The sequence below is a fragment of the Anoplopoma fimbria genome, chromosome 23 (genome assembly GCF_027596085.1).
Source record: "Anoplopoma fimbria isolate UVic2021 breed Golden Eagle Sablefish chromosome 23, Afim_UVic_2022, whole genome shotgun sequence".
NCBI lineage: Eukaryota > Metazoa > Chordata > Actinopteri > Perciformes > Anoplopomatidae > Anoplopoma > Anoplopoma fimbria.
Window position 1 is genome coordinate 2079456 of NC_072471.1, and position 22812 is coordinate 2102267.

Sequence of the window (22812 nt, forward strand, 5' to 3'; positions counted from 1 at the left end):
CAGGGCTGTTATTCTGTACTGTTTTTTCTTGCAGTCTAAAGTGTTTTACATCAAAAAGCATTTTGTAAAGCCTAGTGCAGAATGGAGCTCTCTTGTAGTCTGCTACTTACTGAGCCCAGAACACACCATTAGCATTAGAGTGTGTCTCTTTCTTTACGCTTAATGGGCCATTGGTGTGTCATCGTTTCATGTCTCCGAGCCCACGCATTCTAGATTGTCCCGCTGAGTGAAGGGCCTTTGTAAGTCTGTGTGGAGCCTGTACAGACCAAACACAGCACCTCATTTTCTGTCTTACTCGCTCTTGATATGTCGCATTCATTACCTACAATAAGCACAGCAGGGCAGTTTACTGGCCGACATTATAAACAAATGAAAGACAGTAAAAAGGCCTTTTTAATGCTGTGCACATTTACTGTTTAAAAGAGGTCAAAGTCACCATAACAACACCCGTTGGTTTGTGAGACTGCAGTTTGAAGCCTCGAGTTCGGCGTTTTGGCCGTAACCATCATTGTATTTGGCCATCTTGGCTTTTGGCTGTCGCCATCTTGTTTTTTGTCCAGAAGGGACACTAGAGGGTGGCGTTAAGTACAACCGAAAACTGAATCATTTTTAGGCAATGTTACAATTAACTTACATAAACTGAAAATACACTGAACGGGTGAAATTTGTAAAATGAAACCACGGACAACCACGGACAGGTCTCTACCACGGACAACGCCATGGTAGAGACCTGTCAATCAGTGTGTAGCCCCGCCCTAAAGCATCCCCTGCTTTATGGTCTGTTTGACTCTAAATGGAGCATCATTTACTAAATGAACATCATGCTGTATTGAAGAAGACTTGAAACTAGAGATTGAGACCATAAACTCATGTTTACAATGTTTACTGAGGGAATAAATCAAGAGAGAAGTAGAGTCATTTTCTCATAGACTTCTATACAACCAGAGGAGTCGCCCCCTGATGGACAGCAGAGAGAATGCAGGTTGTAGATACTTCAGCCAATGCTTCGCTGTGCATTTTCATTAAAAAAAAAAGGTTGCATTGTTTTTGATAAAAATCAAATTCTATAAAGTTAAATCTGCAGTTTATCAGGAAGCTTTTTTTCCAACTCACAGGTTAGATTAACATAACAGAAGTGGGCAGGAAGAACTGTGGGTCAGCTGCTGGGGGAGTAGACAGGCTGAGATCTTATTGGTTAAACCACCTGTGGCATATTCCAGCCAATCGCAAAAGGCTTGTTGGAGCACCCCCACTCTGTGTGCTTCCCCCCTGCGATCCCCACGCAGTGGATATCTCCACAGGCAGCAGAGATGACTCACATCAACAGAGAGCGTTCCCAACAGATCCGACTCATGCGGGAAAGTGGAAAATCGGCACACGAGATCCAGCAACACTTTGAAAGGCTCGGCATCAAAGTGTCGCTGAGGACTGTGAGGTACCACTTCAAAGAGAGACAACCGCGGCGCTCATGTCCAAGAAAACTGCACAGGTAAGTAGACGAAATAATGAACCACTGCAAGAGTGGAGCTTTGTGACAATCTCTGCAAACAGCTGCAAAGTAGTCTAATTCTCTTCCCTGACCTCCACAGTAATATCCTGACAGCCATTGACGAGGTGACAAAGAGCAGCAATAAGATGAAGGCCCAAGTTCTACGGCAGAAAATTGAAGCAGATTTTGGCGTTCAGCTGAGCCTGACCAGTGTGCGCCGCGCCCGCAGGAACCTCGGCTGGAAATTCGGAAAGACCGTCTTCTGCCCGATTGCAAAAGAGCTGAACAAAGAGGCCCGGCTGAGGCAGGCGCTCCAGTGGCTGGAGTCCGGGGAGACGTGGCACGACGGGCTGTTCACGGACGCGACCACGGTGACCCTGGAGCACAACACCCGCTTTTGTTTGACCAGAACGGGCCACAGTGTCGCCAGACCGCAGCTCAAACATCCCTTCAAGCTCCACGTCTGGGGGATGATTTCACAACTCGGTGCAGGTCCTTTGGTCATATTTGAGGGAAACATGGACAGACAATATTTCGAGAACGCCATCATCAAAGAAGTTGCGTCGCCGTATATAAGGGAACATTTTGGGCCACAACACCGCTTCTTCCAGGACAACGATCCGAGGCATACCGCCGCGGCGACCTGTATAGCATCTGAGGGAATCAACTGGGTGAGGACTCCGCCACAGTCGCCGGATTTGAACCCTATCAAGCTCGTTTGGCAGTCGATGAAAAACTTCATCCGCAGGGATGTAAAGCCTCGCACAAGGCACGAGCTCGCCAGAGCCGTGGAGAACTTTTGGGATGCGAGACTGACCCGTGAGTTCTGTAATGAAGTTATTTCTGGCTTATCAGAAGTACAGAGACTGATTGTGAAGAACAATGGAGGGCCGAGTGGACAGTGAGCAAAACATCCAACATCTGTATATAACTTTTCAATCTATATTCGCAAAATACACACAACTTTAGAAGAAAAGGTTCCTCAGTAGAGTCTTTTTCTTTTTCAAATCGACTCTCACGGAGTTTGTTCAGGCTCGCTCTCTTTTCAAATGGGTATGAGCTGCTTGAAAAGGCGACTGCCGTGCACATTCTCACCTCTCTTCAGGTCGTCAGCTTGAATAGGAGGTAGAGATGTAAAAATGTGTTCATCAAGTGGCCATTCAGCTGCTTCAATGGCTCGCCCAAACAGATGCAAACACAAAACCACTGAGGAAAAAAATCCCCAGGTGTTTTGTAAATGGGGAATGCAAACTTATTTTGATAAAAGGTTTTATTTTCCATTGTACGACAGAGTTGCACAACTAAATTTAGATTGTAGTCCTAGTTTGCTACAAAGCAAAAACAAACAACTATATTGTATAGATTGTCTGATTCTCCAATCAGAGGGCCGGTGGTTCAATACCCGGCTTCGGCAGTCGATGTGTCCTTGGGCAAGACACTTAACCCCAAGTTGCTCCTGAAGGCTTGCCATCGGTGTGGACTGGATGATGAATGTTAGTTAGAGTCTGATGGTGGCACCTTGATGGTAGCCTGTCATCAGTGTGTGAATGGGTGAATGATATGTAACATACTACTGACTGTAAGTCGCTTTGGAGAAAAGCGTCTGCTAAATGACTGTAATGTAATGTAATGTAATGTATACAGAGGGCGGTGTATGAATGCAGCCGATACATCTGTATAACAGTCCAGATGAGCAGACTATGGCTGGGTGGCTTTTGTCTTTTAATATCCTTCGAGCTCTTCGCAGGCACCTCTTGTCACCAATATCACTGATGCTAAGTAGATGGGTTCCAATGACGTTTTGGGAGGTTTTAATTGCTGCTGTGGAGCGCTGTCCTGTGTCATGTCCTTGTCCAGGTTAATGTAGTATATCCCAGTGGCCCGGGTAAAAGCTGAAAGCTGGATTCCAGCTGGCAGGCAGCTACAGAGCCTCCAGCTGGGAGCAGCACTTCTGAGTGTCTGCGACTGTGAACCAAACTATGTGTCTGAAATAAATCCTTTTCTTGGCTGACAGAAGTGAATCTGACTAATTCCTGATCCCCCTTCAAAGCATGTGACTAATTCCTTGGTAAAGACAGACCACTGCTTTCATTTTAGAGCCAACAGACACGCACACACAGACAGAGGTAAACAGGCTGCATCGTGGGACACAAATTACACAATCGGTTAATTAGTTAGATGGCACATTTGGACGAAACCAAAATGACTCGATGAGAAGGGAAAGAATCAGACTAAATGAGACATCGGCTCTAATTAACAGACTTAAAATCACCTGTAGAGAGAGCGACGAGGGGGGGTCCATCTGGTCCATGCGGCCATTCTGAACCAGACGGACCCACATGTGGAGGACGGCTAATGGGCCAACAGTCGGTGTAAACACTTACCACGCAGATGGAGGGACGGGGCTGCGTTCAGGAGCAGCTGCTGAACTTTTTAAACGCGTGCTCGTCTACGCCCTCTGTCCTCCTTCACTTCCACCCCATCACTCCTCCACTCCTGTGCTTCGTCCTCCTTACCTCCTCAGTGTCATTTAAAAATGTCTGGATGACAGACGGTGCTTTCATACCGAACGCTGATTCATTGCCTGATAGGTGTGGCACAGTTTAGGGTCAACAGTTACAAGACTTTATTAAACTGAGAGCTGTCACTGCAGCGATACTGATGATTCACGCTGTGTTGCCACATAGAATACATAACATGACACAGCAGATATTTGTCACACCTTTATGAATTTGCAATATCTATCCCTGTAATATCCTTGTTCTTGGAGAGCAGTAAGTAGGGCGTTAAAGGTTTCATTTTTCTTTTATTCTCTTTAGAGTCGGGGATGTTAGACTTTTTATAAACTGAGTTAGGAGCTCCTTTTTGGTTTTATTTATTCTCATAGGTTAAACAACCCCCTCAGGCCTTCTTCCCTTTGTTCACCTATTCTGTTGCTATTTGTTAACTTAAGTTACAAAGCGATCAATCCTGCAATGAATGACTTTATTTAGCAAAATCCATCTGGTTTACTGTTGCTTCTCTTTCCCCATAGAGAGCTGAGCTGTAACAAGTGCATGTGCTGACGGTGCAAATCACTGAAGACGACTGAGAATATTCATTTTTTTAATTATTGCCAACAACTCCCAGGAAAACTGGGGGACTGGGACTATTTCCAGTGGTGGACGAAACCACATTTTGTGCTCTAGTGAGTAGCACACGCACACTATTTTCATGGGATTTGTTGACTGTAAGAAAACAAAGAATATCCTCATATTTATCCTTCAATGACAATATCGAATTATAATGGAATTTACGGGATAAGGCAGAAAACTGCTCATCCTGTCTGGATATTTATGCATAAACGGCTCTCAGGATATGTTCTGTGTTATAAGATATATGGGACGTGTTACTTTAAATGACATAAACCAGGATAGATGATTTGATCTGCTACCACTTAACCCCTTGGTGAAACCAGCCATGGGTTTAACTGACTGCAGACAGACAATGAAAAATGGAGGATGAATTTAAATACAGCCTCAATTTCAGTGTCAATTTATAAGAGCAGAAGAGCAGCGAGGAGAAGATGAATATCGATTGCTCTCTGCTCTCTTTAAAACATGAATATTTCATATTTTAGATTCTGGAGTCAAAGTCTATTTGTTTCACATCAGTTATCTGTTGGTGGACATTTACCTCTGACCCGCTGTTTCTCTGCCTGTTTGTGATCAGAAAAGATGATATAATATATACATATATAATGCAGTCTGTGTCAAAATCTTAAAGCGACACAGTAAAAGTAAAAACATTGTTATTGTCAGTAAGTCAACGTAGAGATTTTGTTCTATTGTTTTGTCTTCTTTCAGACTAATGAAAAGAAAACATCCAAGATACACATTTAGGTGTTTGTTTAACTACTTTGTTTATTTGCGTCTGTAGATTTCTCCTAAATTAACCAAATGTTAACATTATATAATGCCTCATTTGCACATTTAAACATCACATTTCAGAAAACATGTAATACAAAAAATAATAGTCTTCAACATGTATGTAATTTAACTAAACATCTCTTTAAAGGACGTTTTCTCTAAATGAGTTTTTTCTCAGACTCTGATCCAGAAATCTCCACTTCAGTAGCTCTTACATACACCAAACTTTACAGCTTCATTCCTCTCTATATTCTGAAGGTTTCTACAGAGGGGTTTGTTCATATATCATTCATAGCCTGATTTATACAACATTTATTACTAAAAACATGAGAAAATAGATATTTTTAAATGGTTGTTGACAATTTCTTTCTGATATATGGAGAGGTACAAAGAGATATCATAAATGCCCGCTGTAAAACCTTTAACAATATTATGTCAACAAAATGAAACAATAATTTTTAACCTAGAATTATACAATGTTCAAATGTCTGTTCTGTAAATGTATGAAAATTAGCACATATTTAATAAGAATGCCTAATTTGGCATTTTTAAACATTACATTTTAGAAAACTTAAAATCGTAATGTTAGTCATCAACGTTTCAAAGTGATAACTATGTGTTTAAAATATATTTTTTAATAATTTAAGTAAAAGTCGTTCAGCAACAAATTGCATTAAATGTTAAAGCACTCTTACTATTAATGATGCATTAAGAGATGAAGTCTACACAATCTGAATGTTATAATTGATAATTTAAACTAATTAGTTTAGTTTATAACAATTAAATATATGTATTGGTTTTTAATGAAGAATCTTAATTTGCAGACTAACAAGAAAAACAGTTAAAGTAAATGAATAAATATCTATTGGAGTAAAAAGTACAATATCTGGCTCTGCCATGTAGAAAGCAGAAAGTTAGTTAATCTCAGTGATTGTCCACTTATTCTCCCAGCTGTTGTTTTTTTGTTGAGGTAGAGTTAAGGTCAGTCCCTCATTACTGCTCTATTGTGTCCACACAAAACACACATTATGATTTGTGCTCAGTGTATAAAAACACATTGTACTGGTATTTCATAATCCAAAGAACACCAATTAAATCTTGGACCATTGCTGGAAAAAAAGTCTGAATTTCAGAATTTGTTCTGCATGTTATCACTTTTCTTTAACTTTTTACTGCACTTGGAAACCAAACACTACTTTCTACAAACCTGTATTTCACAGTTGTGTTCATGCTGCTTTAATGCAGATGCGAACACAATGTTGTTTGTCGTAAACAGAATTACGTACATGAAACAGTCACTATGTGGTCTTTTATTGGACTTATAAGAGATGCAGGCTATTATGTTGAAGTGGTGTAATCCCTCTCATGAACTCTGCTGAAGTAGTAAGTGAATTAGTTAGAACCCTAGAGAGGTTTAATGGCATGCTTCATCTTGGGTTGCTTTCATACCTGTTTGGTAGATTTTTAAAAGAAGTCTTGTGAGTTTGCTTTGTTCATGCTGGTGTTAAAGCGGTTAGTTGAACTTGTTCTGCCTATCCTTCAGTATTTATGTCATTTGAGGTCTCGTTGCAGCCTTGGCTGCTCCAAACCAATTACTTTTTAACACGCTCTTTGTGACCATCAAGTATAATAAATAGACCCATCAGGCCTGATAAAGACTTCCTTTCACATTTGATTTCCCCTCCCTGGCTCCATGTAGAGCTGATTGTGATAATTTGACAGCTTAACTTTTGGTGCAAACCCCCCCCCCAAAAAAAAGAAGAAAGTCAGAGGTGAGGAAGCGACCTTGCTGCATCTGAATTGAAAAAAAAACAGCTAAATGAGAAACAAGCTGCTGGTTTATAATGTTCTGCCAGATGAGTTTTTATACAACATGCAGCTGAGGGTGCAATATGTCCTTACAATTTAGACATACAAAGGACACTGAAGCAGAGAGTCTACAGTTCCAGACAATGTCTGAAAGATAAGATAAGATAAGTAATTAATAAGATAATCCTTTATTAGTAAAATTTGCAGGCTTGACAACAAGAGCGTAGAAGAAGATCATCTTTAGACATAGTATCTGGTTAATGATTGTGAAAAATAAAAACTTTTTTAACTATTATTGCACAGTGTAAAACAAGTATGTATATATATGATTACTGATGTGAATGTTCAGGGTTGAAAAGTTGTACAGACGTGGTTAACAACTTTTTAGACATGGTTAGAATTTTTAATTGGTCTGAATTTTTAATTGGTCTGGTTTTTAATGTTGTACCACGTTAATGTTTTAGCACATGGTCAATATTGTGACACGTGGTTAGTGTTTTTTAAAAGGTCGGGTTTTTATTTTTGTAAGACGTTTACTTTGTAACACGTGGTTAGCGTTGTTAAACATGTTTAAGGTTGTGAAACAGTCATGGTTAAAGTTGTAGACGTTGTTAAGGTTGTTATATGTGGTTAACATTGTGACACATGGTTAACATTCTTCAACAGTCAGGTTTTTAACGTTGTAACACATGGTTAATGTTGTAACACATGGTTAATGTTGTAACATGTTAATGTTGTAAACATGTTGAATGTTAACGTTTTGAGTTGTAACACATGTTTTTAATGTTTAATGTTGTACACATGGTTAATGTTGTAACATGTTAATGTTGTAACACATGGTTAATGTTGTAACATGTTAATGTTGTTAATGTTGTAACATGTTAATGTTGTTAACACATGGTTAATGTTGTAACATGTTAATGTTGTAACACATGTTAATGTTGTAACATGTTAATGTTGTAACACATGGTTAATGTTGTAACACATGGTTAATGTTGTAACATGTTAATGTTGTAACACATGGTTAATGTTGTAACATGTTAATGTTGTAACATGTTAATGTTGTAGCACATGGTTAATGTTGTAACATGTTAATGTTGTAACATGTTAATGTTGTAACATGTTAATGTTGTAACACATGGTTAATGTTGTAACACATGGTTAATGTTGTAACACATGGTTAATGTTGTAACATGTTAATGTTGTAACATGTTAATGTTGTAACACATGGTTAATGTTGTAACATGTTAATGTTGTAACATGTTAATGTTGTAACATGTTAATGTTGTAACACATGGTTAATGTTGTAACATGTTAATGTTGTAGCACATGGTTAATGTTGTAACACATGGTTAATGTTGTAACACATGGTTAATGTTGTAACATGTTAATGTTGTAGCACATGGTTAATGTTGTAACATGTTAATGTTGTAACATGTTAACACATGTTAATGTTGTAACATGTTAATGTTGTACACATGGTTAATGTTGTAGCACATGGTTAATGTTGTAACATGTTAATGTTGTAACACATGGTTAATGTTGTAACATGTTAATGTTGTAACACATGGTTAATGTTGTAACACATGGTTAATGTTGTAGCACATGGTTAACATTGTGTCACGGGGTTAGCGTTTATAAAAGGTCAGGTTTTTAATTATGTAAGACATTTACCTAGTAACGTGGTTAGCCTTGTTAAACATGTTTAAGGCTGTGAAAAGGTCGTGGTTAACATTGTGAAACATGGCAGTTAGGTTAAGGCAACAAAACCACTTAGTTAGGGTTAGAAAAAACATAATGGTTTATCTTAAAATAAGTATGCTTGTAAAGTAAGCTGTGTACGTAACAACTCACGATTCACACGAGACACGAACACTGATCCCCTTAGTGAAAGTCCTGTGTTTGTTAGAGAAACATATAAACATATGTAGTGTGGTTTGTTTGGGTAGACAGAGGAAAGAAGCTTAAGGGTTTGGTTTTGGTCCAAACTCTACTGATCAGTCCGCGCTGAGCTGGAGGTTTCATGTTTCTTTTTCCGGTTTTGCTTCGCTAACTGTTTTCCTTTCTATACACGTCTGAATTTTAGTATTAGACTGTGATTTGCTTTTAAAGTTGTAACAAATCTAGCTCGCCATGGTTACATTTGAATCTTTAGGATAGTGCACAGACAGACATCAGTAGTAAAACGTTTAAACACACCTCTGGTGACAAACTTTGTATAGATTAAAGTCATTATCTAAGGTTATTTAGGGAGGTAAACAGGACAGGATCTTAAACGGAACGCTACCTGATTGGCTAAGGGATCGACTGATTGGCTGAATACAGAACAACACAAGGTGTATTTCCTCCCTTGTCACGTCTTCATTTGTGATTAATTTCCTGTTCCTCTTCCTGCAGCGCTGTGACTCACTGCTGATGGAAACGGCTTTTTAAATAAAAACCCTGTATTAGAAATAAATTGCTTTATCAGGAACAGACCGCTTTATCATCGTTGTGCTGGTTATTGGAGAAACACTTTGTTTCTATTAAAGCGTCCAGCCTTGCAGAACCACAGTAACAGGGATTTAAAAATGCCATGTCGCTCAGTAGCAGACTGTGTGTGCGTGCGGGAGATAAGGTGTTTCTGGTGTAGCACATTTATATATTGGAAGTAAATCACAACGTTCGTCGGCGGAAACAAAGCAGGAGGAAGTGTGAGTGCGCTGTAATTTAAAGTCCTGCACCGTTTCTCAGAGAAGTTCTCATTGAATTGTCTGTCTGGGAGGAACGAGAGGTCTGGGACTCTTTGAGCAAATTTGAATTATTATTTTGTGATTTGATTGTGTTTTGAGCTGACTCACTCGTCTACGAGTGGAATTTAATAACATCGGATTTCACCTGCTGCAGATTCGGGGCTGAATATTATCTGCAGGAAAACACTTTGAGAGACGGAGGAATCACGCATTGATCCGTTCGAGTGGAAGAAGGTGCAAGAGTTCAGGAGGAGTCAGGACTTCCTCCTACTCAAAAGACACTTTTAACTTTCTTCTTATGAACACACGCTGCATGTCCAAAGCGTTTCATACGTTACGTAAAGTTTTATACAACAAAGAGAAACAAGATGGTATAGAAGCTGAGCAGCAGGCAGGTCTGTAGCTGACTGTATGTCATCCTCAGAGGAAGAAGAATTACTCAATCTATAGAGGAGTTCATCTGAAAAAAGCAAAACCTCTAAATTTGGATATAAATGGTTTTCGCTGGGCAGTAACAAAGATTTTCATGCTGCTGAATAATCCAAAGTTCCTAAAGGTTAATGATGTGACAATCAGCTAGTGGTAGGGTTCATTCGCTCTAAATAATTCAGAAACCATGACATTCATCTGCCGTTGCTTTGGTTTTAGTTGTTAACCAAAAAATGGCACCATAGCTGCAGAATTATATCCAAAATATGCAGAGAATCTAAAAATGAACGTATTTAAACACCATAATGTATGATGAGGCGACGTCTTTAGCTTTAGTTTACCGTTAGTGGCACATAAAACACAATTTGAGGCGATGTGATTGGATGTTTCCGACAAATATTTACCTTTGAATTGGTAGTTGACTTCTCTTCTTGAAGTATAAGTCAACCGATGTTCTATATTTCTCTTACTGTCAACAAATCCCATGTAAAAAAACAAAACTAGCCTGGAATGTATCTAAATACAAGTATTGTGTGGTATTTCTACTTTCTCTAAACCATTGATCGCCATAAAAACACATCAATGAGCCTCACTGTTGCTCTTCATCACCATGAACTCACACACTGTAGGTCACTGCTTAAGGTCACTGCACATACAAATACTCACTAGAGCACCAAATGTGGATTAATCTGCCGCTGAAAATAGTCCCCAAGAAAGGCCCTATTTTCTCCTGTTTGTTTCCTAAAAATGTAAGTGACCAGCTGTTTATGGAAATTACTGAACCTTTTAAAATATAAAACTATATATTGTGTTTTTAAATATTTGCGTCTTCAGGAGGAACAAATAAGCTTGGAGCTGAGAGTCAGAAAAACACATTTCTCTCTCTCTGGCGGTGGTTTCTAACAATGCAGACATTTTCAGTTTATTTTGCCATCACCACCAGTACAATGGTGCTGAATGGGGTTTAGTTTAACTTACTCAACGTGTCCACAAAAAGCACCCCGGTTACTCTGGATTATCCTCAGAACTCCTACCAATGGAAACGATGATGTGCCAAAACACAACCGTCAAGTCCACAGAGAGATCCTCTACTTATTAGCTGTTTGTTTTTATCTTTTCGTAAAAAATATTCAGATTAGAATGTTTCTTTGGTTTCTTTGTGTTGTATTTGGTGTCTGGAGACTTTTAAATGTTTTAATCCAAAGTCTAGTTTATATCTGACTGACTGTAGCCTCGAGCTGAACTTCTAACTCTCCTAAAACCACCAGAAGGCAAACAAATTAAATTTCATGAGCAAACTTCAACATGCTGAGCTGAAAGCTTTATTTTCTGTTTGTCTTAAATAAGTCGCTTTGGATAAAAGCGTCTGCTAAATGACTGTAATGTAATGTAATGTAATGTAAAAGATCGGGGAAAAAATGAATTAAAGAAGTATGCAATAAAGCGCATTGTTGTAGTTGAGAACCTAACAGGAAGATTGGATGAGTGTAATGAACAAATGAATAACTCATTTAAAATGAATTGAACTTTTTTTTACTCACCATGTTCCACTTCGGGAAGAGGAAGTCGGTGCCGACGTACTCGAAGAAATGAGCAAAACCTTCTTTTAACCAGACGTCCTCCCACCAGACCGGAGTCACCAGATCACCAAACCACTGAAAGACACAAAGCACAAACGATTACATGTTGTTCTGTCAGATAAAAATATTTATTTGGTCTGGTTGCGCCAGAGACAGGGGATCACCAAAGTCAGTAGGATTCATCCTCTGGAGAGCATGAATGTCTGAACTTCATTTCATGGCAGTCCATCTAGCATTTGTTAAAATATTTCACAAAAAACAACAAAATCCAACTATTGTCGGGACCAGCAGAAAAGTCACGATATCACCAAAGTCAGCAGGATTCATCCTATGGGGAACATGAATGTCTGAACCTCATTTCAAAGCAATTAATCCAACAGTTGTTAAAGTATTTCACAAAAAACAACAATGTAAACCTCATGATTGTGCCAGAGACAGGGGATGACCGAAGTCAGTAGGATTAATCATCTGGGGAACATGAATGTATGTATAAAAGTTCAGAGCAATCAATTCAATAGTTGGAGAGGAAAACCAGCAACGTTGGTCCAAAGTTTAACAAAAGCCAGCCGTTGTGTTTTGGCGCTCGGCTCGATTCCTGCATCATTCCAACCGGGAAGTTTAATGAAAGCGGAGCATGTAGAAAGAAAAAATAGACTGAACTTTGCTGATAGTGGAACGTACGAACGCGAGAGTAATGCCTTTGGACCGAGGCGGTCTCCTGGCAACGCGGCCTGAATGAAAACGGTGTAACATTTGGGAACAAATGCGTGTCGCTGCCAGCTTTCTCTCCGAGTCTGAATGTTCCCTTTAGAGCTTCAGCTGCAGAGCGGATGGCACACGATCTTAAAAAAAGAAAAAGTTTACCTCTTTAAAGCGCCATTAAAGCAGGAAAGAGACACAAAGTTGTGTGTGTGTGTGTGTGTGTGTGTGTGTGTGTGTGTGTGTGTGTGTGTGTGTGTGTGTGTGTGTGTGTGTATGTGTGTATGTGTGTGCGTGTATGTGTGTGAATGTGTGTGTATGCATATTTGGCAGTGCTCAGTGTTCCTGCAGTAAATTGTCCTTCAACTGATCAAAGTCTGTATGTAAAGTAGAGAGAAAGCGAGGCTGTGCATGTGTGTGTGTGGGTGTGTGTGTGTGTGTGTGTGTGTGTGTGTGTGTGTGTGTGTGTGTGTGTGTGTGTGTGTGTGTGTGTGTGTGTGTTTAAGTCCTATTTGCATCACTTCATCCTGAAGTTGAAAGAAGTCGTGTTTAATTATGTCGCACAAAGTCATTAGTGTAAAGCACAAAACAAACAACCTCCTCCTCAAACCAACAACGACACTGGCCCGTGTACAGTTAGGTACTGGAGCCAACTGGGGCTAAACTGGGACAGAGACTGTAACCAGTATAAACCAAGGGGCTCCCATTGTGCATCAGAAATGGATGATTGTTTTTAATGTGAATAATAACAATAACAATATGTCTGCTGCAGATGAACCAGTACGATTCCACACATGCACACTAACTTCCTCCTCTCTCTGGCAGGCCTCCATGTCCGGGCAAGGATTCAAACCGACCACCCTGTGGGAGCTGGGCAGGCTGTTCAGCAGCTGCCTGGCTCAACAGGCGTCTCTATAAACTCCCCGAGGCAGAGCTCCAGTCTCACTGGAGACCAACTGAGGTTTGTGGGAAACTAAACACCAACAGATGAAGCAGCAGTGACATGATGAGGAGGTCACTACTCCACCTTCAAATGTTTAAAAAACAATCTGCAGAACATTAAAAAATATCTCATTTTTACTTTTTTAAAAGAAAAGACAGATTTCAATACATATTGCATAAATATTTGAGATATTTCTTCCTTCAAATAATGCATTTCATGTAATCCGTCTGATGAAGTGGCTCCATCAGAAAATGTCCAAAAAGTAACTAAGTACATATCCTCAAGTACTCTACATAAGTACAACTTCAAGGTACTTGAGTATTTTCTTGCCATGGTTTCAAATATTGTACTTTTTACTAAACTGCATTTATTTCTCAACTTAAGGTACTTTGTAGATTTTGATTATGATAAAAAAAATGATAAATAAATACATAATATTATAGGTACATTTTCCAGCAGTATATGAAGTTATATAAATGAGCTACTTCTCTACCAGCTGTAACAGCTAAGTAAAGAACACATTAAAGGGGCAGTTCAAAAATCCCCCCAAAAGCTATCTATGTAAAAGTCTTGCATTCAAAATGTTATTAAAAGTACAAAAGTATTAGCATCAACATATACTTGAAGCACCAAAAGTAAAAGTACTTTTCTGCAGAATGGCCCATTTCAGAATGATTTATCTTATATTACTCATTGATGCATTAAAGGGACAGTTCAGCCCACAATCAAAATGACATCATTTTCCTCTCTGCATAGATTTAATCCAGTAATACCATATTTATCAATCTGCATTATGAGTACCTTTACTTTTGGTACTTTTCAGTATATTTTGATGATAATACTGTATTTTTCGTAACATATTTAATACAGGACTTTTACCTGCATCCGAGTACTTTTAGACTGTAGCTACTTTTACTCTAGTAAAATATCTGTATACTTTACTGCTGCCAACTAGAATCCTCTCTCAAGTCAAACATCTGATAAATAGAATGAAATGTCTGCATGTGATGGATTTTACTTTAGCAATAACCTCAGGTCTCTAAAGAAAGTCAGAAACCCTTAAGACCAGGCGGACCTATTCAATCTTTTGGGAAAACTGAGGATCAAATGAGTGTTAGGGAGGTTTTTCTCTTTAATTATTAGACATTCTGATCAAACCGCAGTGAAGTCAGTTTTCAGCTCTTTGATTTTCGGCCTCCATCAAACTGCTGCTGAGCTCCTCTTTCATTAAACATGACGGTTTACATTTGATTCATTTTGTTCTCCTGCTTTGAAGGGATTTCATTCTTTATCCAGCTGGCTGCTAATGTTAGCAGCGGGTCGGTAACTTCTCACTTTTCATCAAATTGGTTCCACGCTGGTACAGTGTGTTAACGCCTCCCGACAAACAGTAAATATAATTAACTCCACACTGGAGAGCCTTTTAGTTCCACAGCGACAGAGTCAATGAAAAGAGCTAATCCTCTGTCGCTGTTACGACTTCTGGAATGATTAAAAATGACGCCTTCTGTAGTTTCCACCACACGCTTTGTTTTCATTAGCCGTCCTGTCATCTCTCATCCTGTTTCAGACTCATTAAAAAACATAAAAAACAAAAAAAACAAGCCTCCAGTGGGTCGGCTCCTTTCTGCCGGGGGAAGTTGACTCGGGTTGCTATGGTTCTGCTGTTGCCGTGGCTACGCGCGTGCATCGTGGGCAGGGTTTGTGAAGTGATGAAGGAGGAGGAAACGGTGAGGATGCAAAGCTGAAGCGGAGAGACTGCTGAGGCGGAGGATTCAGAGAGATGATGAGTCAGGAAACGCAGAGACGGAGGGAGGTCTCTGGGTAAGATTTAGGAAAAGCCAAGAAGATACCAGAGACAGGCGGATGAATGCTGAACGGAAACACACATGATGCCTCTGACACCACCAACACTTGGTTACTGTGAATAAAAATGTTGTTTTTTATAGAAATTGGTCATTTTGTAGTTTTGCTATCTCACAAAATAAATGTCAATGCAGCTTATAAAATGTAAAAATGAGAAGCATGGATCCGGCTCTTGCTGTATCAGAGATGATGCATGTTTTAATGGGGGTTCTTTAACTCTTCACGTAGTTTTGGACAAACAGGAAAAATAAAACAGGATTCAAATGTTCAATGAATATTATGATTCAGAAGCCCAAAGAAAATGGAGATTGGAGATTTTCTTTGCCTCTTTTATTTCAAAGTTTTCGTTTTTTGGCACATGTATTTATGGCTCAGTAGCTGTCCAACACCAAACGGCAAGTTGTTGTTTCTACTTCAACTTTTGCAGGAGTTTTGACCCTTTTCTGCATCAAATGGCAGCCAAGCAAAGTTAGCAACGGAGGTTAAGATGGTCGAACAACAAGCAGCTGAAGAACAGTTTTTGGCAGAAAAGAAAAAAAGAAGAAAAGCTAAATGAGATGGATGCAAACAGGAAGTCAGTGGGATGTTTGCTAGATGAGTCAATAGGCAGGTGATGGTGACGTTAGCAGTTAAATCTGGAAAATTCAAGAGACGCTGTTAATAAAAGCAAAACTCCTTTACTGCATTATCTTTGATTGATACTCAAAGCCAGCGTCTTCTTTAGCAGAATATTGTGAGTAAAACCTACACAGGAAGTCACAGGATTTTCTTTTTTTCAATTTGGTGCCTGAACACCTTGTTCTCTGGGCGCAAACACCTTCAACAACCTCCATCAATTAGAGGCGGTGCAGTCCGTCAGTAAACTAAAATAATTAAGTTGTTACACCAGGAAATATCAAGTTTGTGTTGACCTCCAATAGTCAAAAAACACATTTTGATTCTAAAACAAAGTGTTGGGAGAAACAAGTAACAATGACAATGAGAAATTACGTTGAAGAAACTGGCATGCAAAAAACATACAATTCAAACTAATTATGCAATGACGCAATGAGTCAGAAAGAAGGAAAAATGCAGAATAACACATTCCGTCTTTTCTTTCCTTCACCTCTATGTCTCTCTCTCATCTCATCTATCCTCCCGTCTCTCTCTCTCTGTCTATCTCTCCAGAACAAAGCCGATCTGTGCCTTTGATCATCCTCCTCTTCCTCTCCTCCCTCCCTCCGTCTGACCCTCGCTGATAAATATTCATCCCTCTCTTCAGCAGAGGGACTGAATCTGATTTACACTCTCTGTTTGGATGGAGCTCCTCACAGCTCCATGACAGCCAACACCAAATGTGGCTCAGTTGTCATTTGGCACAAATACTGTTTACATCTACACATCTGTGAAATTAGAAAGAGTTCCACAGGGTCTTCAACCCTGACTGGATGAACAGTTGAAGCAAACGCTTAAATCTCCTGCTTAATGAATCTGTGTGTGACGGGCAGGTCGTGGATTTAATGGAGGTCAATGACCAAATGTTGATACGTTTCTGCAGCCTGATTTGGATAGAAGCCTGTGTTGCAGAGTAACACTGTAGACCAACAGAACTGTAATCAAAACCCACTGCATCTGGACCATGACAAGCTGGGATAAGACAGCTGGACCCAGGATAAAAAAAACACGCTGCATCAGGACTATAAAGACCCGCCTGTAGAGTTCTGGACCGATTCAATGTGTACAAAGTAACTTTTTAAGCCAATAGGATCAGTAATCTTCACCTGGACCAGGACTTGAACCAGACAAATCAGCCTGCTCTGGGTCTTTTGGTTCTGGAAGCAAATTTCTTGGCCAGTTAGACCTGACCCAAGTACCTTACTGCATCTAGACTACTTGGACCTGGTATAAGACCCTTTCTAAAGAGTTCTAGACCAGTTGGATCCGTGCTGAGAGCCTTTCCTATATTGATCAATTGGATCAAGGCTTGGAGACTGACTGCAGAGTTTTGGCCACGTTGAACATGGGCTTCAGTTATATCCATGCCAAGAAGATTGCTGCAGAGCTTGTTGCATGGTTTTAGACCAGTTGGATCCAGGCTAAGAGGCTTGTTGCATGGTTTTAGACCAGTTGGATCCAGGTTAAGAGGCTTGTTGCATGGTTTTAGACCAGTTGGATCCAGGCTAAGAGGCTAGACGCAGAGTTCTGGCTATGTTGAACCTTAGCTTATAGCCTGGCTGTGGAGTATGTGGGTAAAATCCTCACTTTAGAGTTCTAGACCAGCTGTTTCTAGGCTAATATACTTGTTTCAGTGTTTTGGACCTGTTAGAGACAGGGTAAGAGCCTAGCTGCAAAGTTCTGCTCAAGGTGAACAGAACAGATTGGACTTTCTGGAGCTTTAGACTGAAGTGAAGTCCCATTTTATCAGTTTTCCTCTGCACAAAAAAAGCTCGACTGAATCACTGATTTCAACGTAATCATTGAGAAGATCTTTTGAAAAGTCTCTTCAGTCAACTGTTGGCTGAGAGCCGTTCAGTGTGTTCAGCTCTGTGACTCTGATCGGTTCTCGTATTCTGGTTTTCCATTATTCATGTGCATGTGTGCGTGATGCCTAAATTGCGATTTAAAGCCGGCTGGCAAAACCAATCTGTCACAACCATGAAACCTCTATTTTACAAAAACAGATCGGTTTGTTTGTGTTTGTTTGTGTTGTGTGTTGTGTGTGTGTGTGTGTGTGTGTGTGTGTGTGTGTGTGTGTGTGTGTGTGTGTGTGTGTGTGTGTGTGTGTGTGTGTTTCGAATCAGACGTCAACGAATCAGAGCGTAACGATTCAGCCTAACGACAGACAGACAGGGAGAACAACAAGATGTGACACTGAATGCTAAACACTGAGAACTCCGTACTGTAGTGAACTACACATGACACCTCCAATAGGAAACAACTTTACCTTATGAAGGCTATCTTACATAAACATGCACACAACATGAATAAATCATGGTGTATCGTAAATAAAATACGAACAAAGCGCATTGGGCTGAATAGTGTTTATATTATTTAAAGCATGAGGCTGCTTTTATTCTTTATGTTTCTTATTGCTAACAAACCAAAAACCAACAATCATCTATTTCTGTTTCTGATTCCTACTGAGTCATACATTTTTACATACACCTAAGAATTGCATTCTGCTGGACCCAGCAGCCTGATATTCATGCACATTTATGACTGTATGCGCAAAGACCTCTTGTGGTTGCTTTCCTGTTCTATTCACACTTTTAAAAAAACACCTGACTCCTTTTAACCGGCCACAAAGTGATCACCAACTGCTTCAGTTTAGAATCTCGCGTCCACTCAGCATTGGGGATGGTTCATGTCCACATTTGCACTCTTAGGTTAGCGTCGTCAAACATCAGTCCAGTAATGATCCTGATATATTTCCCTGTCAACGATAAATGTACAGTGAAGGTCGCAGTTTTCCCATGAATAAACACTGCAAAAAAACTCAATATCCAAGAAGTTCCACTGTCTTGCTTCCCAGCTGCTGAGAGTCTGTGGGATTACAACCCGGAGCCGAGAGCAGAGAGAACAGAGCGGATCATTATTTCTATTCAGTGCCTTTTTATTTGGCTGCAACCTCAAGTTAACGCATATTTTGTCTATGAATTGTTGGGGTTAGCTGCACACTGTTTGAGTTTGTCTTTGGTATCGTATTCGCCAAATTAAAACACATAATGATATACAATATAGTATAGAGCAGAAGTGAAGCACCACTTTGTTTGTGACTCATTATAACTGTTTACAAGGTGTGTGTATGTGTATATGTGACAACCTGCTGTTTAGTGTCTGCAGGAGTGTGTGTTCAGCCTCACTAATATGCCTCACACACACACATACACACACACACACAAACATACACACTCACACACACACACACACTCAGGGTGTTAGATGTTTGTTTATGGTCGGTAATTAGCCTCGGACATGAGCAGGAGGTAGCACAACACACACACACACACACACACACACACACACACACACACACACACACACACACACACACACACACACACACACACACACACACACACACAGAGCTATATATAACTGTATTCCTCTCACACACACACTGTTATTGATTAAACCCGCCTGTCCTTCAGAACTGCAGCAGTTTGTGTTCAGTTTAATAAAGAATCTGAAGAAAATATTTTCCTCAGAGGCTCTCTTTAGATTCCGAACAAAAAAAACTGTTTCAAATGTAACTTATAATTGTGTTTTTCAGAAATATCCTTATATATAAATAAATATACATGACCCAATTATAGATCTAGGTTATTCTAATTTGGTGTTTATACAGCTATCACATTAATGTCTGAGATTGAAGGTTTTATTATTACCCTGAAAACATCATTTTGGTTTAATGAAGCTTCACACAGTTGCAGATTTTCAATATTTCATCGAAATTGTCCGATAAGATTCATCGTGAATTGAATTTTTCTCTTGTTTAAGACAAAAGCAGATAAAAACCTGTAGATAAAATAAATGATTCTGTGACTCCAGACTGAACCGATGGAGAATCAGAGAGACAAATATAAAATAAAACAAAGAGACAGAGAGAGAGAGAGGTGGAGCTAAAATAAGAGAAAGAAAAGGAGTGAGACAGGTAGAGAGAGAGAGAACAATGAGGTGATTTATGGCTCCTTGTATTCTAATGAACTCTATGCAAACATGGTCTGCAGTAATAAATTATCCACTTTGAACCAAAACACTGCAGAGAAATATATACAGCCTGAGAGCCTCAACACACACATGCAGCAGTGTGTGGAAGTGTGTTTACCCTTCTACTTGTGTCCTTGTGAGGACAAAGTGTAGAACTTTAACGGTATGAATCATTTCAAGAATTTTATTGGACCACTGGAATCATTTTTCCACCAAAATTAGGATGTACGTCAGTTTTTTAAACACTAAAAATAGGCGATAGACTCCTTTCACATCAGGGATCCATATGCTGAAGTGTCTTAAAGCTGCATTCTCTCTGCTGTCCACCAGGGGGCGACTCCTCTGGTTGTATAGAAGTCTATGAGAAAATGACTCTACTTCTCTCTTGATTTATTCCCTCAGTAAACATTGTAAACATGAGTTTATGGTCTCAATCTCTAGTTTCAAGTCTTCTTCAATACAGCATGATGTTCATTTAGTAAATGATGCTCCATTTAGAGTCAAACAGACCATAAAGCAGGGGATGCTTTAGGGCGGGGCTACACACTGATTGACATGTCGACACCAGAGCGTTCTTATTTTCTTCTTAAAACTTAAACTCTTAGCACAATGTGTTTTTTCTCCAACGTCTTGTGTCACTCCCTGTGCAAAAAAAACAAGATGGCGACAGCCAAAAACCAAGATGGCGGCGGGTCCAACAACCATGCAAGAGGTTTCAAAATGGAAGTCCACAAACCAATGGGTTCTTATACACGTAAACACAACAGGGTTAGTAAACAGTGCAAATGTTACGCTGGTTTTCATTTTTTTTTCTATATCTGTTCTCTCTTTCAAACTTCTTCTCGGCAAAGTTTGCACAATGTTCGAGCCTAGCTAAAGACAAAACCCAGATGTTTGTATATTTTCTGTCTGGTGGGTAGGAGAAGTGTGAAGCATAGTTGGGGACTTGTTTTAACAAGCAAATCTCTTTTTGTTCTTTTCATAGGAAAGCAGTTTATGTCCTTAAACGTCTTGGCATCACGAACAGAATTCTAATCTGTCTGCAGTCGGCGCTACTCATTTATCACTGCAGAAGACTTATTAAGACGAGCTCAGACAGAAGGCGTGAAGCATGAAGACTGTCACTGCTCGATGTGAAGAGAACACGAAGGTCACACTAGCAGGTAATTAATATGCAAATATGAGGAAATCATTCATTTAGTCACAAATACTAAAGATTCACCGACACAAAACAGAGTCTGGGTTCTTCAGACTGAAATCTCTTAAAGGGTGTTGGGTTTTACTAGATATGTAGCTGTGGTCTTTACATGGTTAATGTTACGGTGTCAGTAAATAAACTGAGTACGTCCCTTTGGGGATTGCAGTGATACAAATATAGTTGTGTGTGTTTGTGTGTGTGTGTGTGTGTGTGTGTGTGTGTGTGTGTGTGTGTGTGTGTGTGTGTGTGTGTGTGTGTGTGTGTGTGTGTGTTGAAAAGCCTTCTCTGCTGTCAGCCAGCCAAAATACACACTGTGTGCTATTTCCTCCTGCATATGGTTGAATTAATGAGAGAGAGAGAGCGAGGGCGAGAGAGAGAGAGAGCAATCAACAGATGACGAGCGTGAGTCTCTGTTTTTCCTGAATCCGGTCCAAGTGTTTTTCTTTGCTTGTTTTAATTAACAGTCAGCTGAGACGTTCACGATAATCAGTCGATAGAATGAGCTGATTGTGTTTGTGTTGATTTAACTGCACACACACACACACACACACACACACACACACACACACACACACATCTAAACACACCAGGACATTGAATACACAGCTGCACGATGAACACGCGCCTTTTCTTCTTTGCACACACGTTTGCAGACGAGCTTGCGGTCTACATATAACACCATCAGCTCCACCCGTCTCCTTTATATAACCTACGGCGGTCTCTGCACAAATGACTGCACACAAAACTATATCTGACCTCCAGATGTCACCTGAGATCTCATCTGTAATCTGTCACCTGTCTGAATCACTTGACCACATCTGGGCACACATCTTGTTTATGACCTTCACAAATCACTGAAACACAGCTGCTCACCTCACCTAGAAATAACTAATGGACACTATGTATAAATGTCCTTCAGAACAATGTGGAAATAAGGAACGTTTTGCTAATGAGTTTAACTTAAAAGATGATTATATGTTAATGTGTCTTCACTTGTTTCTTCTGCCCTCAAATGGCCCAAACAGGTATTGCAGGTTAAATGTTGCAATAATGGAACAATAGTTGTCATATTGCCAACAGGACACACATTAAAATATGCAATGTATCCTCACACAACGGTTTGCATCATATCTTAGAAAAAAGGTACTCCTCAACTTTTGTGCATTTAAAAAAAACTTTAGTCCTCACAGGAAACCACTTAGCTAGGTTTGGGAAAATATTGTCAAATGCTTTGTTAGGTTTTGGAAAAAAGATCATGGCTTACGATGAAATGACTTTGTGTGTTACTGAAGTACAACAGTTACGTGAAAAAAACATCAATGTTGACTTATTGTTTCTCACGGGGAACGAACAATTGTCTCTTGGGGGAAAAATCATTTGACGTTATTATTATTATTATTATAATTATAATAATTACTTTTACTACCATTTAATAATATTATTATTATTTTTATTTACCATTTTTATTTT

General features: G+C 39.6%; 1 protein-coding gene across 1 annotated transcript in view; it reads right to left on the reverse strand.

Annotated features, from left to right (window-relative positions):
- The window catches only part of LOC129112655 (thyrotropin-releasing hormone-degrading ectoenzyme-like), a 137939-nt gene that overhangs the window by 36714 nt on the left and 78413 nt on the right, over positions 1-22812 (reverse strand). The window contains exon 6 of the mRNA XM_054624848.1: positions 11909-12022. Coding sequence (XP_054480823.1) covers positions 11909-12022 — 114 coding nt within the window. The remainder of the gene's footprint in view (positions 1-11908; positions 12023-22812) is intronic.